General features: G+C 41.1%; 1 protein-coding gene across 2 annotated transcripts; it reads left to right on the plus strand.

Moving 5' to 3' along the window:
* The first annotated feature begins 1,286 nt into the window (after window positions 1-1,286).
* npdc1a (neural proliferation, differentiation and control, 1a) lies at window positions 1,287-18,146 on the plus strand. 2 transcript variants are annotated; one of them, XM_026339218.1, is made up of 9 exons: window positions 1,287-1,554; window positions 8,979-9,128; window positions 15,272-15,385; window positions 15,485-15,709; window positions 16,001-16,067; window positions 16,256-16,346; window positions 16,523-16,602; window positions 16,732-16,831; window positions 16,933-18,146. In XM_026339218.1, exons 1-9 carry the CDS (start codon window positions 1,425-1,427, stop codon window positions 17,002-17,004), a joined length of 1,029 nt encoding a protein of 342 aa, XP_026195003.1. In that variant the 5' UTR covers window positions 1,287-1,424; the 3' UTR covers window positions 17,005-18,146. The 2 variants fall into 2 exon arrangements, with proteins under 2 accessions (XP_026195003.1, XP_026195004.1); XM_026339219.1 differs by having other exon boundaries at window positions 15,488-15,709.
* The last annotated feature ends 2,872 nt before the right edge of the window (window positions 18,147-21,018 follow it).

Raw genomic sequence — 21,018 nt, forward strand, 5'->3', positions numbered from 1 at the left:
TAGTAATTAGTTTACATATTTCAATTCAACATTATCAAAGACACACACTCAAAAACACAAGAACTGAGCTGCTGCACTCGATTGCACTCAATTGTACAGGTGTACCTAATAAAATGGCCTGTAAGTGACGAGACAGACCTTGAAACCTTTTGTACAGGATGGGAACAAGCACAGCACAATGACAAGGATGATGACGTTGGTGAGACTGACAATAGCAATGGCAAAACATCACACTAGAAAAGTCCTTTAAATTTCATCATAACATGACACAATGTGCTACACTGTGTTATTTGTAAGCACAAGTGTGCTATTGTTAGTCATCAATAGACAACTGACAATCAAATTAACTTAAATCGTATCTGTTGTCAGCCAAAGCTTTTGTTTGTGTGCTGGTCACTGAATGTCGCTCTTGTTGGACATGGAGTGGAGTTAATTGGTGAAATGTACTACAGTGGAAACAAATAATCTGCAGGGCATTCATACCCCTTCAAGTGATTCCAGATTTACTGCACATTCTGATACAAATTAGACAAATCCTTTATTTTTCTCTCAATCATTATGTCCATTAGTGTATTAGACACGCTATATAGAAAATAAAAGAATTAGTGGTTGACAAGGCTAAACTCATCAGTATCAAATCAATTTCTCCATGTAACTGAACACATCATATGATCCAATATAAACTGGCTTCCCGCGTCATCACGTCCTCCTGTGGTTGGGGTTGTGTCCCGTTTCTAATCTGAAAGTAAACCGGTGCCTTCAGGTGCCGTGGGGAAAAAGTGCCGTTACACAGAACAACTAGAAATGTTGGTTTCTTGATGATTACTATAGAAGACAACAAAAAAGAAAAAAAATGAATAAAAGTTTGTTATGATGGGGAAACAAGAAATGGTAAATCAAAATTAAAAGACAAAGAGTAAAGTAATGTAAAAAAAAAAAAAGATTCTGACTTTTTTTTCCCACAAATTGTATTCTTTATTTTGTTTTATTCTAGTGGTAGAAATACAAAAAAAGATACAATATGCGTATTTTGAATATATTTATCTTATTGCAGCTCCATAACAAAGTGTAGCATATAATAGAAAAGCATAGCACAGCCCTTTAGGTGGTAAATAATAGTGGAAGTAGAAATAAATAAAGAAAGAGTCTAAACCGTGTCACTGCAGGGGCGCACATCTGTCTGCTAGGTTGTTGAGTCGGAGTGGGTCGTTTTCGAGTTTACGAGGGGACCGTGAAGGCAGCGGCGCTCTCCTGTGAAGCGCCGCTATCTTTAGCTCTGCCACGGATTACAGTGCGCAGTGTGCACACGCTGCACCGTGGCGCTACCTGTCCGCTCTACTCGACCGCTGCGTGTCTCTGGCGCTGAAAGAAAAAAGAAAAAGAAAAGTGATGGGGGAATGACAAAAGCCTAGAAGACCCCAAGGATGCTGCTGCTGCTGCTGCTGCTGCGTGGCCCGCGGCACCGAAGCGAGCGCCGGGCCTCTTCTCCGCCGATGCCGCTGCTGCTCGCCGCGGTTGTGCTCTACGTCGTCCCCGTCAGTGCTGGCTTCCCAGGTAAACAGGCTCCGCGCACACGCACACACGCACACACACACACACACACACACACACACGCACACGCGCACGCACAGAGCAGACAACAGCAGACAAATGATCCTAAGCTCATTTTCAGGTATGTCAGGATCAGTGACTGTTCCTGGGGCGTCTTTAACAACTGCTGAGCTCCTGACAAACAGAGGATGGAGACTTTTATGTCATGAGGGAAGATTTGAAAAACAGAGACACGCATGTTTTTTTTGTATTTGACCCTTGCTGTTGTTTTTTCTGTTACTGACAAAGCAGCTGGTTAGTTTTTGAACCTGAGATTAGGTCAGGGGACTGTTTGCAGACAGGTTAAACACAAACCAGCCTGTTAAAAAGTGTTTAAAAACAAAATAATTGACAAGGCAGACTTTAAATCTTGGCTGCTTCTTACATTTTTAAAAACAGTAGTCTACCTATGTTGGTTCTCTATGTGGGCAGCAGACCCATAATCCAAATAGAAAATGGAGTAAAGCGAGCAGATGTTTGCTTTAAACGTAACTTATGTAAGCTGTGACAAACATTTATGCCACCAGGAAATAATCCAATAATATTCTGGGAATTGTTTTGAGCACTGTTTGATTATTGGAAACATATTTGTGTGCAGTGTGATGCCTGTCTGTCTCTGTGTGTGTGTGTGTGTGTGTGTGTGTGTGTGAGATGGAGCTCAACACGGTCATGGTTGCTGTTGTTGTGTGCAGGGGAGATAATCTGCTTCTCTGCATTTAACGCTGAAATGCTTTGGGAGAAGCACCAGCTGGACTCTGCCATGTAATCTGTAGACTTTGTCTGAGGGACACACACGACAAGCACCCCTGCACGCCGAAATCTTACTGCCACGCTCTGCACAGTCGTCCCACAGCTCATTCTGACCCACTGAAGTAAATGTGTGACACTGTAGGTGTGTGTGACTTCATCTTGCTCATGCACAACAAAGAGGATGTGATACATCCCACCCCCCCGCAGAATAAATTAAAATAGCCCAGTAATTTCCCCCTGTACTCTTTATAGGTGTCTAAGTTCTACCGAAGTAAATATCATCAGATGTTCTGTAGAAAAGTTTCCACAGTCAGAGGTGATTTATTTCCTTTTGGACGAGGTGGAGATAAAGCTGTCTCAAGCGTCCAGTGTGTCTCTTGTTTAACTAAAGTAAAGTTTAAGTGAAGAATAACATGTTGGCTGTCATCGGCAGTCAAACAACTTCACTGGTGTGATGCGTGATGATGCGACACCTCTTACAATCGAATGCAGCTTGTTTATAACAATATGTGTCAGTGCATGAGCCATATTTGTCTTTCTATGGATAACACAAAACAATTACGCTGCTCAGGACCATTGTAGGAGTCAAATTCACTCCACCTCATAGAAGATTGTTAAATATATTGGAGACGTCTACAGAACCACGTTGCAGTGGGTCAGTTTTCAGGGTGATTTGGCTGGAATGTGACATCAGGTGGTCGATTCAGCAAACGTCGACACATCGTCATACGTAAATATGCCGGCGAGCTTTCACAGAACATCTTTGAATGGATGAAATCCAAAAAAACGCTCCTGTCTAATTGAACGTCTAGTCAGCAGGCCGAGATACAGAATTAATGACCCTAATATACAGGATTTGTTGTACAGTTAAGAATCAGCGGGGCACTGTGCCTTTACAGCAACACTTGGTTCTTTCTTCTCTAATTTTAGCATGTCACTGTAGAAACATGTTCCCAATTGTGTAATCCAGCCTGATCATTGTTGTGCTGCCACGTTTAAATGCCAGGTTTGTCATTCACCGAGCCCACATAGAATTGGTGTGACTATTATTCAGAGGGCCTGTGCCTCTGGCCTTCTCTGCCATCCGGAATAAGCTTTAACGATTTGTGTCTTTGGTGTCACACTCTCTCTTTCACACACATACAACGGGCTTTCTGTAGTTGTGATGACACTGACGAGGTTAATTCCCTGGCTCCTAACCTTAACTTCTTCCACACCACTGAGTTGATGACTGAGTTCATACGTAATAATCTATTTCCTCTTATGACTGGAGATTAAGTGTTGCTTAAGTATATTAGTTTTCAGTTAATATATATTATTTCCAAAAGGCTTGGATGGGAAATCAATACATTTCAATAGAGTGAATCAAGTTGATGAGCTTTGTGCTTAAGAGCAGATTTCAGGAAACATCAGCAGCAGAAATCAGCTTGGAATGAGGAACAAGGAAATTGTTTCACTGAAGCTTTAATTTTCTGATGCAGATTGTAGGGTTAGTTTACTGCTACTTGCAGTACACAGGGACACATTACATTAGTAACATAAGTTCATATGCACGTTCACATGCATAATCACAGTTTAAGGCTGACAAACGGTCTTGTTTCAGATGAACCTGGCGTATGTCTTCTGTGGTCCTCAATGGGATTTGACATGCAAGTGATTCACCACTGAGAGGAAGGGGACATTACCACCCATTACCGTTTATACTAGTAAACATCATGATATTATGCAACCGCTGGTAGTAATTATTGATATTATTGATCTTCCCCATTGTGGTCTGGACTTGGAGGTCTGAGAAATGGTTGGGTGCTGTTGGCAAACAGACCTCTGCAGGAAATGAGAAGGCCACAGTTAATCAAGTTACATTTCAGTTACAGACATCTAAGCAAACCAGAGTCAGCGCAGTTTCAGCAGCAATGAATCACACTCTGCTCTTTCAGTTTTAGTCCCGTTGTTTTTTTTTTTCAAACCTATTTTGTGCTGAAAAAGCGGCAAAATATGATATAGCTCATTTACTGTTTCAGCAGTTTTGGATGCACAAAGTGGGGGGTGTGAAGCCACATCCTCACCAAGTCTGACAGCTCCCACGTTACCTGATTTAAATAGAAACACCAACAATATGGTAATAATATTTCGTCATACGAGTATCAGTGCTGACACATCTTCCGAAATGCTTTTATGGAAATCTTATTTTTTATATATACAGTAAGCAGGGGATTTTGATGACATAGTTCAAAACATTATTTGCTAATGATGTCTGTCGGCTGGATAGTGTAGTTGTAAGACTGGCGCCCTGCCGTCCAGTAAGGTCCTTAAGCAAGACCCCCTTTCCACTTACCTTACCTAAAAATCTGAATTGTGACATCACAGACCGTTCTAACAGACTCATCTAAAGGCCAGCAAGCCTGATAACCATAATAAAAGGAGAGAGAACACAAAATCAAAGAGCTTTCATTTGCCACCAACAGCACATGCTGCCATTGTATAAATCCATTTAACCTTTGTTCTGTTTGCTGTGGGTGTGCTGCTCTGCTCCAGTCTAATGAAAATGACCCAGTAATTATCCCCTGTGCAGTGGGTTAGACTCATCATGGTCTGACATGACAGAGGTTAGTACAACGAGAGAGAGACAGGGAGAGAAACAAAAACCTGTTCTTGAGAAAGATATTCTGTCTGTCGTTTTTTTTTGGTTCACTTCCTTTTACCTTCATCTTACTCTACCAGTATATTTCCTGCCTTAGCATTAAGATGTGACTCTGTGTGTGTGAGTTCTTGCACATGTGCTAATGAACCTGCCAAACAGGTGCAGAGTCATGCTCCATTTTCCACTGATCGTATAAAAAAAGAAAAGGTTTCATGTAAAAGTCAACGTGTCAGATAGTGGTGGGAAACGTAGCAGCGACCTGAAACTGATAAGTAGACACTTTCCATGTATTTACTCAACTGATTCAGTCTCACGACTTTCTGACTATGTCTTTTTTTTTTAGGTTGATCTGGCAACTGCTTCCACTGAGTGGTTAAAGACAAATAGTAGTTTCCTTCTGCTCTTTTCTTTTTCTTTCTGGTATTTGAGTCTGGTTCAGAGTCCAGTTAGAATGAGACCCCTGATTGAATAGTGTGGGGAAAAAGGTCTCTTACTACGACTAATTAACATCAGCCGTGCCTTATATACTGTAGGATATCATCACATCCCAGCTGTTGCCAGTGGGTGTGGTACAGCGACGGGAAGAGACTGTGCGCACTTGTTTGTTTTTGTGATTTGAGAGTGAGGCATGATGGATAAACAAGAGCATAACAACGTAGTTACACACAGATATGGATGTACAAACACGCAGGAGCAGATGTGTGCACTTTGTCCGTGTGGAAATAAACGCTGTAGTTATATATCAAGTGAAGAGCGCTCAGCAGAGCTCTTTAATGTTTCCACTTGACTTGGAGTGTTTGTGCTTACTTCCTGCTATCAGATGGTCAGGAAACTCACACAATGGGAGAGCATGACCCTCCTGGTCTACCCATTTCCTGTTTCCTTTCTAAGACTCCCACACAGACACACACACACGCGATTGCACATTAAGTGGCATTTGTCGTATTTGTAGAACAGCCTGAAGGAGCACAAGTGACACAAAACTATGCACTTGCCCACAAGTGTGTATATGTGCGTGTGTGGGGGTGTAGGTGTTTAACAGGTTGTGTGAAAATGCCTCTGTTTGCCTCTCCCGGTTCTTCCCGGCAGCGCCGCTGCTGCTGCTGAGCACAGCCTGGCAACAGCAGCAGCAGATGGTTAGCGAAGTCATTTTAACGAAAACGAGTTTCTTAGTCCCTGAGTTATATAATGGTTTTTTTCACACCACGACTATCGTCACCAGTATCGGGCGACCCGATGTAGTGTGGGAACATGTCTGCTCTTTTGGGTGTCCCCCTGTGGTTTTTTGAGAATCCCTGCCCTTCTCTTGTTTTGTATCTTTTCGATTGAGCTGCTGATGTTAGGTCATGTGGGTAAAAAGGTCATCATCATGTCTTTTCTGTTTGTTTAGCTCTTTACAGAAAAGGTGCCATTAAGTCTACTTGTTTTTGACCAACTAGTGCATCAAAAACAAACGATGCACGAGTTGGGCACTCTAATTCTGCCATTTTTTTCTCTGACAACAGCTGGTGGAAGCTTTCCCCAGGTTTTCACACTCGTTTTGCTTTTTCTCACCGTTGCCCTGCTTCACACATTGATAATGAAACACATACCGATTTTCTTCTGGGTGTGTATTTGTGTATGCATGGCTACTTGTGTGTGAGGAGAATAATTATCTGCAATTCACATGATTGCAAGAGCTTCCACCCATTAACTTTCCATGTGACGAATAACAGATGAAGTACTGAGCAGAGGTGTTGAGTTGTTGGCTGCATTATTATAATAGAGAGTGCAGCTATATTCCTATATGTAATATTTTATAAACATAATGTGTTCAATGAATGATGTGATAGCACATTTGAGCATTTTCTCATCTCATTTGTTCGTAAATGTCTATGGAAATGAAAGCGCTTTATGAGACAGTGATTACATATACACCTGCGTAACCCTGCCCACCCTGACAAAGAGTGTAAAAGTAAAAAGCAGAGTAAAAAGGTACGAGATAGGTATAAACATTAATGAGAGCAGTTAGAAACAGTAGGTTTTGGACTCAGCTGTTCAAATAATTGATTAAAAGCTCTTGTGATGCCCCTGACTGAGATGATTTGTCCAAGTGTTTGGGCACAAATCAATAAAACAACCATTACATAGTGCATTATAATAAACCAGTGTATGTAATTACAGCCGTGTGTCTAACTAAAGGGACAGTTAAAAAAGGCTTCTTTCTGGATGAAGTTTTGTGCAGTTGGACACGTGCCTGAAAAATAATTCGAAAACTGTGCATAGTCAAGGACACATCAAGGTATCCAATGATGCCTAGTTTTTCTCCAATGTCAAGTGGTTGATGGAAATCAATGAGAAAGTACGAAAACAGCAGACCAAGGTTTGATATCTGGAAGGAGATGACAAAGACGCCACGTGGCAGGTGGAGAGAAAACAATTAAGGGGGAGAACAATCTTGAATGTAATCATGAAAGAGAGGGGTGCTCGGCACATGAGCAGGTTGCACTTGCAGGAATGTGGAATAATAAGGCAGCGAGAGGTGACAGAGCTGTTTCCAAGCTGCGTGACCTTAAACAACCAGCAAACACACACAGGCGATTGTGTACAAGCACGTTAGTTTTGTGGCACTAAGTAAAATATCAGTTTTTCTCCTCAGAGACAAATCAGTGAATAAACCATCTGCTCTGAGATGTAGATGGTTGAACCCAAATTTCAAATGCTCATTATTTCCCATCACCAGCCTCCTGCTCTTTATGCATTTTCGACACGAACAGAGAGAAAAACAAAGCTTCTCAGGTTGCACGTGCGTCATTTTGTGGATGTGGAATGTATGTATCCATCTCCCTGTACTGCAGTAGTGAGGACGTGTAGACTTGTGTGTGTTTGTGTGGATTTACAGTGTGTGCAATGTGTGTGTGTTGGTCTATGGGGTTCACACACTGATGTGTTGTTATTGTTTGGTTTTTTTTAACTGAGCTTTCAATATTCCTGTTGGGATGCTTTTATTGTAACTGATTGTGTTGTTGTGTATGTAAAAAGTGAAATCTGCATTTTCATATTGAAATGACTCAAAAGAAACCAAGTCTATATATAAAGATTAGAAAATAAGCACACAGAATAGAAAATAAAGTGTAGTTAAAAATCTGCTATCTCATTGGCTGCTTCATCTGCATCATACACTGTTCTGTCACCTCTTAGACTTGAACATCCGTGACCTTTGAGATCCATTATATCACAAAAAACACTGGGCTCATTCACTTTCTTCCCCATTTAAATCTCCCCATGTCTGATTTGCCAGAATCATCACCCACCGTGCTGTTCACCTTTAGCCGGCCCTCCGTGCAGCACTGCTGGGCTCATTATGCGCTCTGATAGCGTCCCGGTGCTCCACCAGCCCTCAGCTACCAAACACACCTGCTGTGGATCAGTGACCCACTTCTTCCTTTGTGTGTATGTCAAGCAGTGTGTGTGTGTGTGTGTTTGTGTGTGTGTGTGTGTGTGTGTGTGTTTGTGTGTGTGTGTGTGTGGTAGTCTATATATCTAACTACAGAGTTTGGGCGCTGCTGTTCTGTTAAACCAGCAGAAATGAGGTCAGGTGATTATCTAACCTGATTGCAGGCAGATCTGTGAGAGAGCAGCTGGAGATTACTCTTTACTTTGGTTTAACCTGACGTGGTTTGACAAACAGGTGGAGCTCACTACATTGCAAAATACCGAAAATGATTCAAAATGTACCTTTTTTACAGTTCACGCATTCCTGTCATATCTTTCACACCTCACCCTTATAAAAGGTTTAATGAGGTTGAAGCTTAAAAACATTTTCTACAAGTGACTCAAGCTGTGGTGTCATTCTTTTCTTATTTTTGAATTGAGCCACTGTAGAAGGAAGTGTCACTTTTTTATTCTTCATTCCACACAAAGACTGGTTTTTAAGTGTGTTATTAAAAGAAGGATTTCTACTTTACGCCACAAATGTTAAGATACTAATGAAAGTGTTGTTACACTCTCTCCTTAGCTGCCAGTAGGTGCCCTCTCCCTATTGACTGTGCCAAAGAGGGGCGGCACTTCTGCTACCCTGGCTCCTCTCACTGTGGCCCCTGCTTCCCCCGACTGGAGGAGAATGAGGAAGGACGCTGCGTGGCAAGGAAAAGGCACAATTCAAATGGTAGGAAGAATGATGCACACACAAACCCATACCTATAAGCTCTCTGTCTTCGTTAGAGCATGTGAGGATAATATTTATGCATAAAATATGTTTGATATTAGCACCGTATTAGTCGTATATTGTCCAGCATGTACTGCGACTCTCGCCCAATGACAGCTGGGATATTCTCCAGCACTCCCGTGACCCTTGAGTGGACAGTTGATTTAAAAAATGGATGGATAGATGGATTGTTTTATTCTTCACCACATGATAATTTCATTCCAGTGTTTTAGTGCCTGGTTTTTGTGTTTTCCAAACATGAATGAATTTAGATTTGGAAAACACTTTTATATGATTCAAAATATGTTTCCTTTTGCAGAGAGAGGTTATTTAAGTCCTGGACACACGTCTGTCTTCTAACTGTTAATACTTTATAACAGTTGTTGCTTGCATAGTTAAAACACGAGAGCAAATTAAAGACGGATGAAAAACCAGGCTATGGCACTTCTGATCGTACCCTCAGGTCTCGTTAGACAACCTGCATAAAGTTTAAATGAAAGCAGCAACAATTGCTTCTCCCTGGTTGTTTTTGAATCAGCAAAGTTTATGTGTCACAGTCAGTTCTGTGTTTTCCTTCACCACACGTTCAATCCACATTCCTCTCTTTTAGTTAATATTTCAATATTTCTGAAATACCTATTGATTTGGTCTTTTGCCTTCTTCAGCTTATCAATCTTTGCTTGATCTCCTCCAGTTTCTACCGTGGTCCTCACTCTCCATCTTTCTACCATTCTTATCGCTACAGCTGTGGCGCTGTCCGAATGTCTGTGTTTTTAATCTGTCCCTGCTACTGCTGTGTCTGCAACACATGCACACACACACACACACACACACACACACACACACACACACACACACACCACCCCTGCACACTGCTAGCTTTAATCACTTTGATAACATGCATCTCTAGCTCGCTCTTTCTACCTCTCTTGCGCTGGTTTGCCTCTGCCTCCACGTGTGTGTGTGTGTGTGTGTGTGTGTGTGTGTGTGTGTGTGTGTGTGTGTGTGTGTGTGTGTGTGTGTGCATTTACATCTGTTGGTTGGCATGTGTGTGTTCTCTGCAGAATTAATAATTTAGATGGGTCTGGCAGAGGGGAGGATTCAGTACAAATGTACCTCAAAGACTTGGTGACAGCATCAGAGACAGAAGTAAACATGAGAAACAGATGAGTGTGATATTGAAGAGCTGTATGGACACATCTACATTTGCAGTACACTCATTTGACTGATTCTCTGTGTGTGTATATAGTGTTGTGAATCTAGCACATTGAAGGCCTCGGCTAAGCTCCCTATTACATAAACCCCTGAGAGACCACGCAACACGCTGATCTGCACAGGAGACAGATTGTCTCTTTTTCACACTGACATGCTCACATGCGTGTACACACTCACACACGCTCTGCTGAAATGAACTGATGAAATTACTCCAATTTCACTTACATAAATATACCAAATTTAGTTGAGTTGGTTTGTCGGGGTCAATGCACCATCTCTTAGTGCATGAGAACACAACAAAGAGCTGCAGCGTGGTAGTTTGGCAGCAAATTACACTTAAAGAATCACTCAGTTTCAGTTTAGTCAAAAAATAAGAATGTATTTATAACAAGCAATAAAACAAGAACAGGACACATATCATCACCTGACCCTAGACATCAATAATAATAATAATAATATAGAAAGTCAGCCTATAACTCCAGTCCAACAGGTAAAGTAATAGAGCAGCAGCAACGCTTAAACTAGTATACTAAAGAGGATCAACCAGATTACACAAATAGGAAATTCATTCTCTCGACAAACTGGGTAAAGGGTCCACACACTCACTAAAACTTGAAAATCTTGACAGAGAGTCTGTTTCTTCTTCTTTCCAACTGACATGCGGTACAGGATATTTCCAGATAGTCACTTTTAGCCTCCTGACCAAAAGAGTTAGATTTCTTTTCTGAAAGATGCACATTTGTAAAACTGAAATTGTGTTGAATTTTACACCAGCAACAACTAAATTATCCATTATCAGTCTGTTTTGCATCTCTCTTATTGTTTTTAATCTGTCTAATACACATAAAGAAAACGTACCCATCTGCTCTTCAATTCATTCTCTAAGTTTATTTGTACAAAAGCAAATCTCCACCTCATCAAGCTGACTCACTGCTTCTGCACTAGGTTTGAATGTTCAGCTTTTTCCTTCTCCACTGAATAATCACAACGGTGTAATGCGTCATTTTTTTTTTTTTTTTTCACAGTACATGTTTTTTGAAAGAATTAGCAGCTCTAGATACTGACAGTAATTTAGATAAGCCGCTCGGATTTTGACACACCATAACGCTGTTTGTACAAGAATGACAGGACGCACCTGCGTCACAGTGTGGCCTTGGAGCAGAAAAGATTGAAGCTGAGCTGTCGAGTTGATCCAGGATACTGCAGTAATCCTCCGAATCCTGGAAGTAGCAGTGTGTACAGCTGCTGCTTTCCCCACTACTATTGGGGTACATGGTTTGGTTCGGGTTTGGGTCTCTGTTTACTAGGACTAATCAAATATCAAGGTTTGGATGACCACTACATTTTTCATCCCGTTGATAATTTTTATTTTAAGCAAACAATTGATTATCAGAGAAATCATACGACTATCGTTTTACTGAAATGAGAGTGTGCAGCAGGTGAAGCGGTGACACAGACACCGCTTTTTTATTGTAAGCAGGCCTAGCTTATATTTGACATAGAGGCGTGTGCTGCCATTGGTAAACATACAATATGCCCTGAAGCCTTGTCATTTGTTCAGAAGAAGCACAAAGAGTCTGTGAATGGTATGCGTTCTGTACTAAATATGCAGGTAAATTGTATATGTGCTAAAGGTAGGGCACTGTCCATGTAACCCTGGGCTTTACCTGGACCGTCGTTCTGTCCTTCAGAAGCTCTCTCTCTTAAATTCAAACATATAACTGTATTTGACTGTGTATGATTCTATTCTTCTAACTGAATATGCTTATGTATCCATTATGTTTCCATTATATTTAGTGTATAATAGAGCAATCAACAAACTATCAACAGCAAAAAGACCAAGACAATTTGACTGTTGTTTCTTTGAAGTTAGGGTGACACGCAACATGAACAAATATCCTGCAGCAGTTTACTTTGGTAACATGAGACTAGATCACTAACGTGAGACATATTTTAGTTCAGCAATCATAGAATGAACATGTTCAGTCCCAGAATGAACTGCTAATGAGGCATATGTTGTCATCTATTCATATTAGTGTATGTGTATGGTTGTTGACGACAGTCACACCATTTCCCACTAACCATATCAAAACAAATAAGTGAAATAGTCCTAGCATACTGTGTATTATAGACAGAGTTTTAGAAACAGTCACATATTGTAACTCTCCAGCTGCTCCATCTAGCTGTTGAACATTTAGGTTGTTGTCCGTGATACTTTAGTAGGCATTGGCCTAGAGTATCACACTTGACGTTTACAGTATCTGTATCTGCTGTCTGACACTGTTACAGCTGCGTTTCTTTCCTTAAATGAGTAAGTGAAAATGAGCAAAAGACAGAAAGAAAGATGATTAATGAAATAAAACCAGGAAATTGCAGTTTCTTGTATCGGTATGCTTATTAATATTATAGGTATATTTTAATTACTGGATGAATTGGATAACATTTCTAGAAACTAAGAAGCTGTTGTCTGTTTATTAGCAGAAACTGATGGTGGCTACTGACTATTTCTATTAGCTAAAAAAAGATTCAGACTATCAAATGTTGTTTCCATCAATAGGTGCATTCATGTTTAAAACAATGGTTAAGAGAGGTGCCATGGTTTATTGAGGGTTGGGACACTGCAGGTCAGTTTTCCCATATTTACCCAAAGCTACTCAGTCACTTTTATAGCAGGTCAGACGGTGACTCACTGACAGAATTATAAGGCACACTACCTTTCCAACTTTACGATTTATGTGCAAAAATACATTTTAACTGTTTGCCACTCCGTCAGTCTATGACCATACTAAATATTAAAGTGACCTTTCTGCTTCTTTACTGTCAGGAAGACAAATGCGCAGGAAAGAGCTCATGAAAGAGCTGAATCTAGCAGGGCCCTTTTTTGCATTTTGTTAGCTGTCAAGTCAGCCAAGAGACTTTCTGGGAATTTGATAATGAATGATTCAGATTGAACCTGTAAACCCACCATCTGCTCCTCCCACCTCCTCGTCTCCCTGTGTATGACCACTTGAGGGCAGCAGGACACACTCAGTGTAAATCAATCTATGAACAGGAATGAGGAAATGATAACTGAGAGACGGAGGATATTGGAAAGTACTTTGCTTAATATTATCTTACTTTAAAAGACTATCAGTCATATAACAGACTGATAAAAAATTGAAATTGAATTTCCATATATTTCACAGACTAATTAATGGATTATACAAAATGTAAAAGAGTTTCAGTCCTATTTTCATAACTTTAGACAGATGCAGCTAAGGATCTCTTTGCCTTGTAATGTCCAGTATTTTTACCTTAATGGGTTCGTTCTGTCAGGAAGTCCTGTGTGAAAGCGTTAGGCTTGTTTAGACCTGAGGTCTGAATTGGTGAAATCAGTTAGATTTAGAGTTTCTAAACAAGACAAAACGGGGGCAGGAAAGTAATCTGTGTGTTCCTGTGTGTTCCTTGTTTGGAGGAAGAAGAAACATGATTGGTTTTTAAGGGGGGAAAGAGAACAGCACAAATGTGTGTGACCCACAATCCCTGTTGAGTTTTTTAGTGTTTGTTTGTTGTACCCGACTGCCCCCCGGGAGCCTCTCAAGAGGTTATGGGTCATTATCAAGCCGGTGTCAACACTCTCTTACACAAGGAGAGGTGTGCGTGCTTAGTCAGTGTGTGAGAAACCACACACATACACACAGTGGCCACTTTTTAGATAGATTATCAACTGTGGCCTAGACGAGGAATTCCCTATAAGTAAATAAATGCATCCATTCCCAACAATTCTTTGCAGATCATTCTCATTTTGAATCTAGTCTTCAGTAAAAAAATGTAGGCCTGTATTACCACACGTTCCCGCTCAGCGCATGAGCTCTGAACCACCTGCAAAGTACAGATGGTGCATCCCGCCTCCACAGACACCTGCCATGGGGGGCACTAAATGGCCATTAGTGGAGGGGGGTAAGAAAGCAACAAAGCAGGCAGTGAAAGTGCTGGCATGTCACATCACACGCATTAGCTCAGCCAGATGGCCGGCCTTCTGGAGTGAAAGTGGCACCGTAATCATTAATGCGATATAGGCGGTTATAATAATGTGTAATAACATGTTTGTTTAGAAAGGTTCACTGGCGTAATTTTCATTTTTTTTATATCTGTGTCACACAAAGCGACACCGAGTAAGTTCTGGTCCAGAATGATAGATGATGTCATGCTCTCAGCTGTGAGCTTGTAAAATAGCAACCAAATTCAGCTTTTTGGCACTTTTAGTAATCTCACCTGCTTTCCCTGTGGCTCGTTGCCTCCTCCAGTTATGAGTGCAGTTATCTATAATTTGATATTTGATATATTGCAGGGTAACTTTATACTTTATAGAGGGAAACAGCACTTTGATTACCTTCCATTAGCAGTGAGCTATGAGATCTATTGTGAAGGTAGCAACTCAAGCCCAGCAAAGCAAAGGTTAGGCTGATTGCTGCTGCCCCCTGCAGTGCTTCCTCCTCCGGCCACACACACACACACACACACTATCGACTCTGGTCGTCCTGGAGACCACGGGTGTATGGCAGGAATGTGACTCACTGTCTGGCCTTAAGGGCTGTTAGTAACAGTTTAGTATTGTCTCCTTTTTTAACCAGTTCACAAACAAACAAGACACATGGGCACACTCCCTGTCATCACTTCAGAGGGGAGGCTCTGAAAAAGACCTGTGATGGGGACAGCAGGCGTTCATGCTAAGCTATAAGGAAGCATTCTCAATTACACACAATAGTCCCACATGGCAACAGTTATGCAACTGTAGTGCATGTTCCTGCTGCGTCCTTATTTTGATGATGATTTTGAGCTTACACTTTTCTACTTTCACTTTTGGAGCCAGATAATTGGTGAAACTTTAAATCTCATTTGTCTTTTAGGTAGAGGAACACTGTACACCGACCTGGACGCAGAGATAGATTATCTTCACTCTGTCATCGAAAAACAGGAAGTGTCAGAGATCAATTCAGGACCAAAGCAATCCAAATCTCAGGGTAAGAAACGACTACTTCAAGCGTGTTAAAATCATATTTTTGTGTCACTACATGTTCTCTTATTGACTGTTATTTCTTCATGTCTTTCTCGCTCTCCAGCAGTGGACATCACCTCTATTACACAAAGCAAGACAGGTGTCTCCAAACCCAAACAGAAAAGCCAGGATCGTTCCTCATCTGATTCCCTGCGTGCCACCACTACAGTGTCCCAGCCTGAGGTGTCAGCCCTCCCTACACCGACTCCAAAGGCCAGGACCACGGGGGTTGATGGCAAAGCGGGTCCTATAGGAATCCCGATACCCAAAAATGACAGAATTATCGTCAGTGAGTGTTACCACTAGGGCTTTGCTGCACACAGAATGTGAAAGTTGATAATAGGGAACCCAGGGTGTGGATACATGATACTAATGATATCATTTCTTGTAAGGTGTGTCTGTAGATTTTATGTTTCACATCATTTTATCCATGCCATAACTAATTAATTTATAACGACCAAGAAAATGGAAATATAATTCTGTTCTGCACCCATAATAAATGTCCATGTAGGGGTAATCACTCATTACAGTATTTACCTCTCAACATGCTGTTGCCCTGTCTTTTTTTATCACTCTACAGTTCTGATCTCACTGTGTGTTGCGGTGGGCACTGTGGCAGTTATCGTGGCAACTGTCTGTTACGTCAAGTAAGTCATAAAAGAGTTTGAGATCGTTTTAAATTAATTTTAAGTTTATTATCAAATGTATTTGGACGTTGGATATACAAAAACACAGTGACACGTCCATTTTCTGTTCATATATCACAGGCCGTGAGCTTCAGTTAAAGATGTGTTACTACCAGAGGTTAAAAAAAGTATTCATATGTTCTTTACAGGTTGCAGAGAGAATCGCGCCTGGCTCAGAAGGTTGACTACCCTGCTTTTGGCGGGGCGAGTGCGCCCGCTGCCACAACCACTGGGAGCTCAGTAAGCTCACACCTCTTTATTTACCTAACCACTAGCTCTGTTCTTTTTTTAACCTTTCTGTCTTAACCACAAGATAATTCTCATCTCTTGGTGCATGGACCAACAAGCAATTTTGTTTTGTTTTTTTTTTGGTTTTTTTTTTTAGTTCACACTTTCTTTCTCTGTTTCATCCTCAGATGGGAGATAAGACTTTGGCCCAAAGCGCTCAAATGTATCACTATCAGCATCAGAAACAGCAGATGCTTTCAATGGGAAAGTATGTCGTTTTTTTCTAACTCCACTCACTTCCTTTACCCTTTGCCAACCACTCCCGTCTATATGCAGCACTTTTTTAACCACATCCTCTGTCCATGTTACCACCTCCGCCTTGTTTCTTCTTCTTCAGTCACAAACCTGAACAGAAAGTCCTCGACTCCGAGGTCACATCAGATGAGGAAGAAGTAGGAGGAGACTTCACAGTATACGAGTGCCCTGGACTTGCACCGGTTGGTAGACACACACACACACACATTCACAAACACACACATACAAAACTAATTTTTGATGTGTGTATTTAAGTGAGATTCATTTTTTCCCTCCTTGACAGACGGGGGAGATGGAAGTGAAGAACCCTCTCTTTGATGACTCGACTGTACATTATCAAGGGAATCAGAAGTGAATCCTCCACACACACACACACACACACACACACACACATGCGCACACACACACACACACTGGTCTTTCAGTAGCTGTGAGGACAATAGTCCCTTCTCCTATCATATCCTAAACTAAATGTCTAACTCCAACCTTACCCTTTAACCTTAAATCAAGTCTTAGTCCTCAAACCGCTCTTTGAAGCTGTAAGAAGTGCCCAAATTGCCTTCACTAAGATGGTTTGAACTAAAATTTGTCCACACAACTATAGAAAGACACACACACAGAGGCATACAATCCCTTCCTCTAGAAGAAACCACTTACTCTCACACTGCATGTGTAGAAATGGAGGATCCTGGCAGAGGACAAGGTGATTAAAGTGATTGTTTTCTTGTATACCCTTTATCATAGCTGCCACCGTAGAGCTTTTAATACTACAAATGTATGTTGGGTTCCTCGTTAATTTATTTCTGTTCCTGTTTTGGAGCAATGCTCTCTTTTAACATAAGGTTGCTAGAATTTCTCCCTTTATTACGTTTTTCTCCTCATGTACCTTTGGTATTTTCCTACATTTCTGCAGCTATTTCCAAAGAATGTGATACATTAGTAACCATGTGTGCAACACAGCAATTCAATCATACAAGTTGGAAAAACAGGCATCCTCCCACATTCCTAACAGATACCCAGGAAATATTTCAAATCATATATATGTTATACCTCTGTAAAACATCTTTAACACACGTTTAGCATTGATGTTGCTAATTTTATTTCTTGTCATATAAGCTGCAAATAAGAAGAATAGATTATAGAATATTAATATATATGTATGAAAATGAAGTACTTGATCATGTCTATTTGCATGGTTTGACTATATTGTGTGTGAATCATGGCAATGCTTTGATCAGTTATTCTTCCTCCTGTATGTATGCATCCTGGAGGAGAGATTACAGCAAAAAGTGACTTGTGAGCACTTGAATGATTTTTTGGAGACAAACTATATTGATGGATGTGTAGGTGGTAAATGTAACTGTCTATTGTATTGTCCCTCTGTCCTCTGTCCTTGTGCTGCAAAATGTACTAAGAGTGAAAGTGTTCACTTTTTATATATATATTTGTACATGCAGAGCAATGAGTGGAATTAAAACTTTTTACCACATGTGAAAATTGTTTTGTCTTTTCTGTGTACAGTTACTATTGTGCTCAATAAGAATAAGACCTAAGAATAAAAATGGTCAAAGACTGATGTTAGTGCTTATCTAGGTTGCATTATACTACTGCAGAACTGCAAAAGATGGTGTTGATACATAGAAATTATATTCATGGTAGTTGCTGGAAGTCAATTTGGTGCACATATACTTGGTGTAAACAGTGCAGTTCAAATGAACAGCTGAAGCACAATATATGATATTATAAAAGGGGATACTGAACATCTACAGGACATTAAATGCCTTGAAATATATTCTGTATTTCGTCTTACTGGGTAAGTAAAAGAAACTGTATTTCCCTGCTGATGACCTTTGTCATAGCACATGCGTCTTTCATCTTGCAGTTTTACACATTTGGTGCCATCTCTCTGCATCTCAACTGCCACAGACTTTCAGGATATAAATGACTAAACCCAGAACGTGTGTGTGCTGGGGGTAGGGTCAGATAGAAAGCCTCCGTGTACCTCCATGTGGGTTTTGTGTATGTGAGAGTATGTCTGTGTGTGTTGGGGAGGGGATGGGTAGTATTCTGTCCCCATTGAGAAACTTGTCTCCACCAAGGGCCATTAAAGTCCTTTGTGCTGGTGTACAGAGGGAGGAAGGCAGCCATTGGCCCTCAGATGAAGACCTGGGTGGGTGGAGGGTCTGTGGAGGTGGGTGTCAATGGCAGAGCCGTTAAGGAAGAAAATCAAAAAGCCATCAGACTTGTTTGTGGGAGACGATTGTGCTGCTCAACAGGTGGGGCAGTATTTAAATTCAAGCATTATAACTTGATCTCAGTCAGTGACTACTGACCGAGATTTATGTCCATCATATTTGAAGTTCATCCATCATTTTGTCCACTTAAAAGTCATAACAATTAAGAAATACAATGACATCTAGTTGTGTTCTAAGAGACACAACACTAAATTATAATGTGGTAAAAAGGTCTTTTCAACTTGTCTTAAAGTTTTAGATTTACACTTAGTTTTAGATTTGCACTTAGTCATTTGAATAGAACTTCTCAGAAGTTATTTTGCAACGTCATGAACTACTGGGAAACTGACACTGTTTCGTCTTGAGGTGATGAGTGCAGCTAGTTCAATGTGTAATTTCTGTGTATAGACATGAGTAAACCTATACAATCCTCAAATGAAGATTTACAGTGTGGTATACATAATGTCAAGAAAAAGAGAGAGAGAGAGATGCAAAACTGGGTGGAACAGGAGATGGAGGTTCTGTAAACATGTAATAGTTTGAACCATCTTTATCACAAAGTCACAGCAATGTTATCACGAAAAGCTCCAATATGCTTATTAATCAGAGCAGATACAGCTTTCATAAAACAGGAACAGACGCAATAATGACAACAGCAACCCCCTTCAATTTAGCATTTCACACACTACACTTTTGTTAACATGTTTAGATGAAGAAACTCGGGTGGACAGGTGGATAAATATAGGCTGAATTAAAACCTAAAACCTCTTTGTGGTTTCTTCAAGTTGATAACAGAGACATGCTTTATTCAGGATGCAATGTGCAACACATTCACACTGTGCTGTATCAACAGGCTCTTGTCTTTGTAACTTTCTCCTTTCCTCTTTTTGACTGAACCTGCTCTGCAAGCAGCGAGCAGACTTCTGAAGTGTCTGAAAGAGGCCACTTAAAAGGAACCAAAGACAAGATCTGAGTCATGGGGGGGGGGGGGGTTCAACTAAATCCCTAGATACTCCCCTCACACATCTCCTCCTCACTGTATCGAGCTATTCAACACTGACCCCCCTCCCTTCTTTCTTTGGACACCCTGAGAGCTCTGTGCTCTGCTGTCCCTTTCTCTCTGAAGCCATACCTAAAAGTCAACTATCTGTCTTGCTGTCTGTCTTTTGCATGACAATGATCCTCCCAAGTCCATGGCCCAGGACAATGCTTGTGTAGCTGGGGACTGGTGTCTTTTAAGCTATTGACCGGGCTCTTGGGGTCTCCCTCTAGTTCTAGACCTACATGACTATGCATCTAGTAGGGCACAAAGAGCGGGAGAGACATATAACTCCTGCCTGACAGAAACCTTCAGGCTGCATCCAGAAATTTCCAGTAGACCAGTCAGGCACCACTTCAAGATGCCAAAGGGGAGCACTAACTTTATTCAAGCTATAGGGAGAATTAAATCCATACAAGAAATAGTCGAACTGCAGACCAGACACTGGTTGATTTAGGTCATATCAGACTGAATGACATGGTATCAGTGAACCTCTGGAGCTGCAGACCAGAGTTTCAGCCTAGTGTTTATCGCTGCGGACAGGAGGAGGAGGAGGTGGGTGTGGGGCGGAATCAAAGGGTTGAGACTTATTGTTCCAATCTGAAAAGGAGCTAATGGTCGACCATCGCAACTCGGGATCTGAAATCCACGGGGTGCCCCGGGGCCACGTCGTACAATGGCACCCCCTCTCCCTTCCCGCAGTGCGTCTTCCTGCCGCAATCTGTGGCCAACGACTCGCGCTGGGGGAGCGCATCTGTACTGACGCTCCGGCCATCCAGGCTTTTGAACACCGATCAAGGCTGAATGGGAGACGTTCACCTGAATGATGTTCAGTCCAAAAGTGTAGTGACATTTACACTGAATCATTTGGAACACTGACATGAAATCTACTTTTATATTGTTATACACCACTAATAGCACGAGGAACTAAACATAGTTTTACTTTTAAAAAGTGAAAACAACTATAATGTAATGTAAAAGAATCTGAGCATCACCAGTATGTGCAGATTCTTATTCAACAACTCTTTTTTATATTGAAAACTAAAACTGGTCAGCTATAAAGACATGATGCACAAATTCAAGGCAGTTCATTAAG

This window comes from Anabas testudineus, chromosome 22 (assembly GCF_900324465.2).
Source record: "Anabas testudineus chromosome 22, fAnaTes1.2, whole genome shotgun sequence".
Classification (NCBI taxonomy): domain Eukaryota; kingdom Metazoa; phylum Chordata; class Actinopteri; order Anabantiformes; family Anabantidae; genus Anabas; species Anabas testudineus.

Excerpts from the sequence above, each read along its gene's own strand:
- npdc1a (XM_026339218.1), top strand. The coding sequence starts at position 1,425 with ATGCTGCTGCTGCTGCTGCTGCTGCGTGGCCCGCGGCACCGAAGCGAG. Across the intron at positions 1,555-8,978 it reads CGTCAGTGCTGGCTTCCCAG|CTGCCAGTAGGTGCCCTCTC; the intron begins GTAAACAGGCTC and ends CTCTCTCCTTAG. Across the intron at positions 15,710-16,000 it reads AAATGACAGAATTATCGTCA|TTCTGATCTCACTGTGTGTT; the intron begins GTGAGTGTTACC and ends ATCACTCTACAG.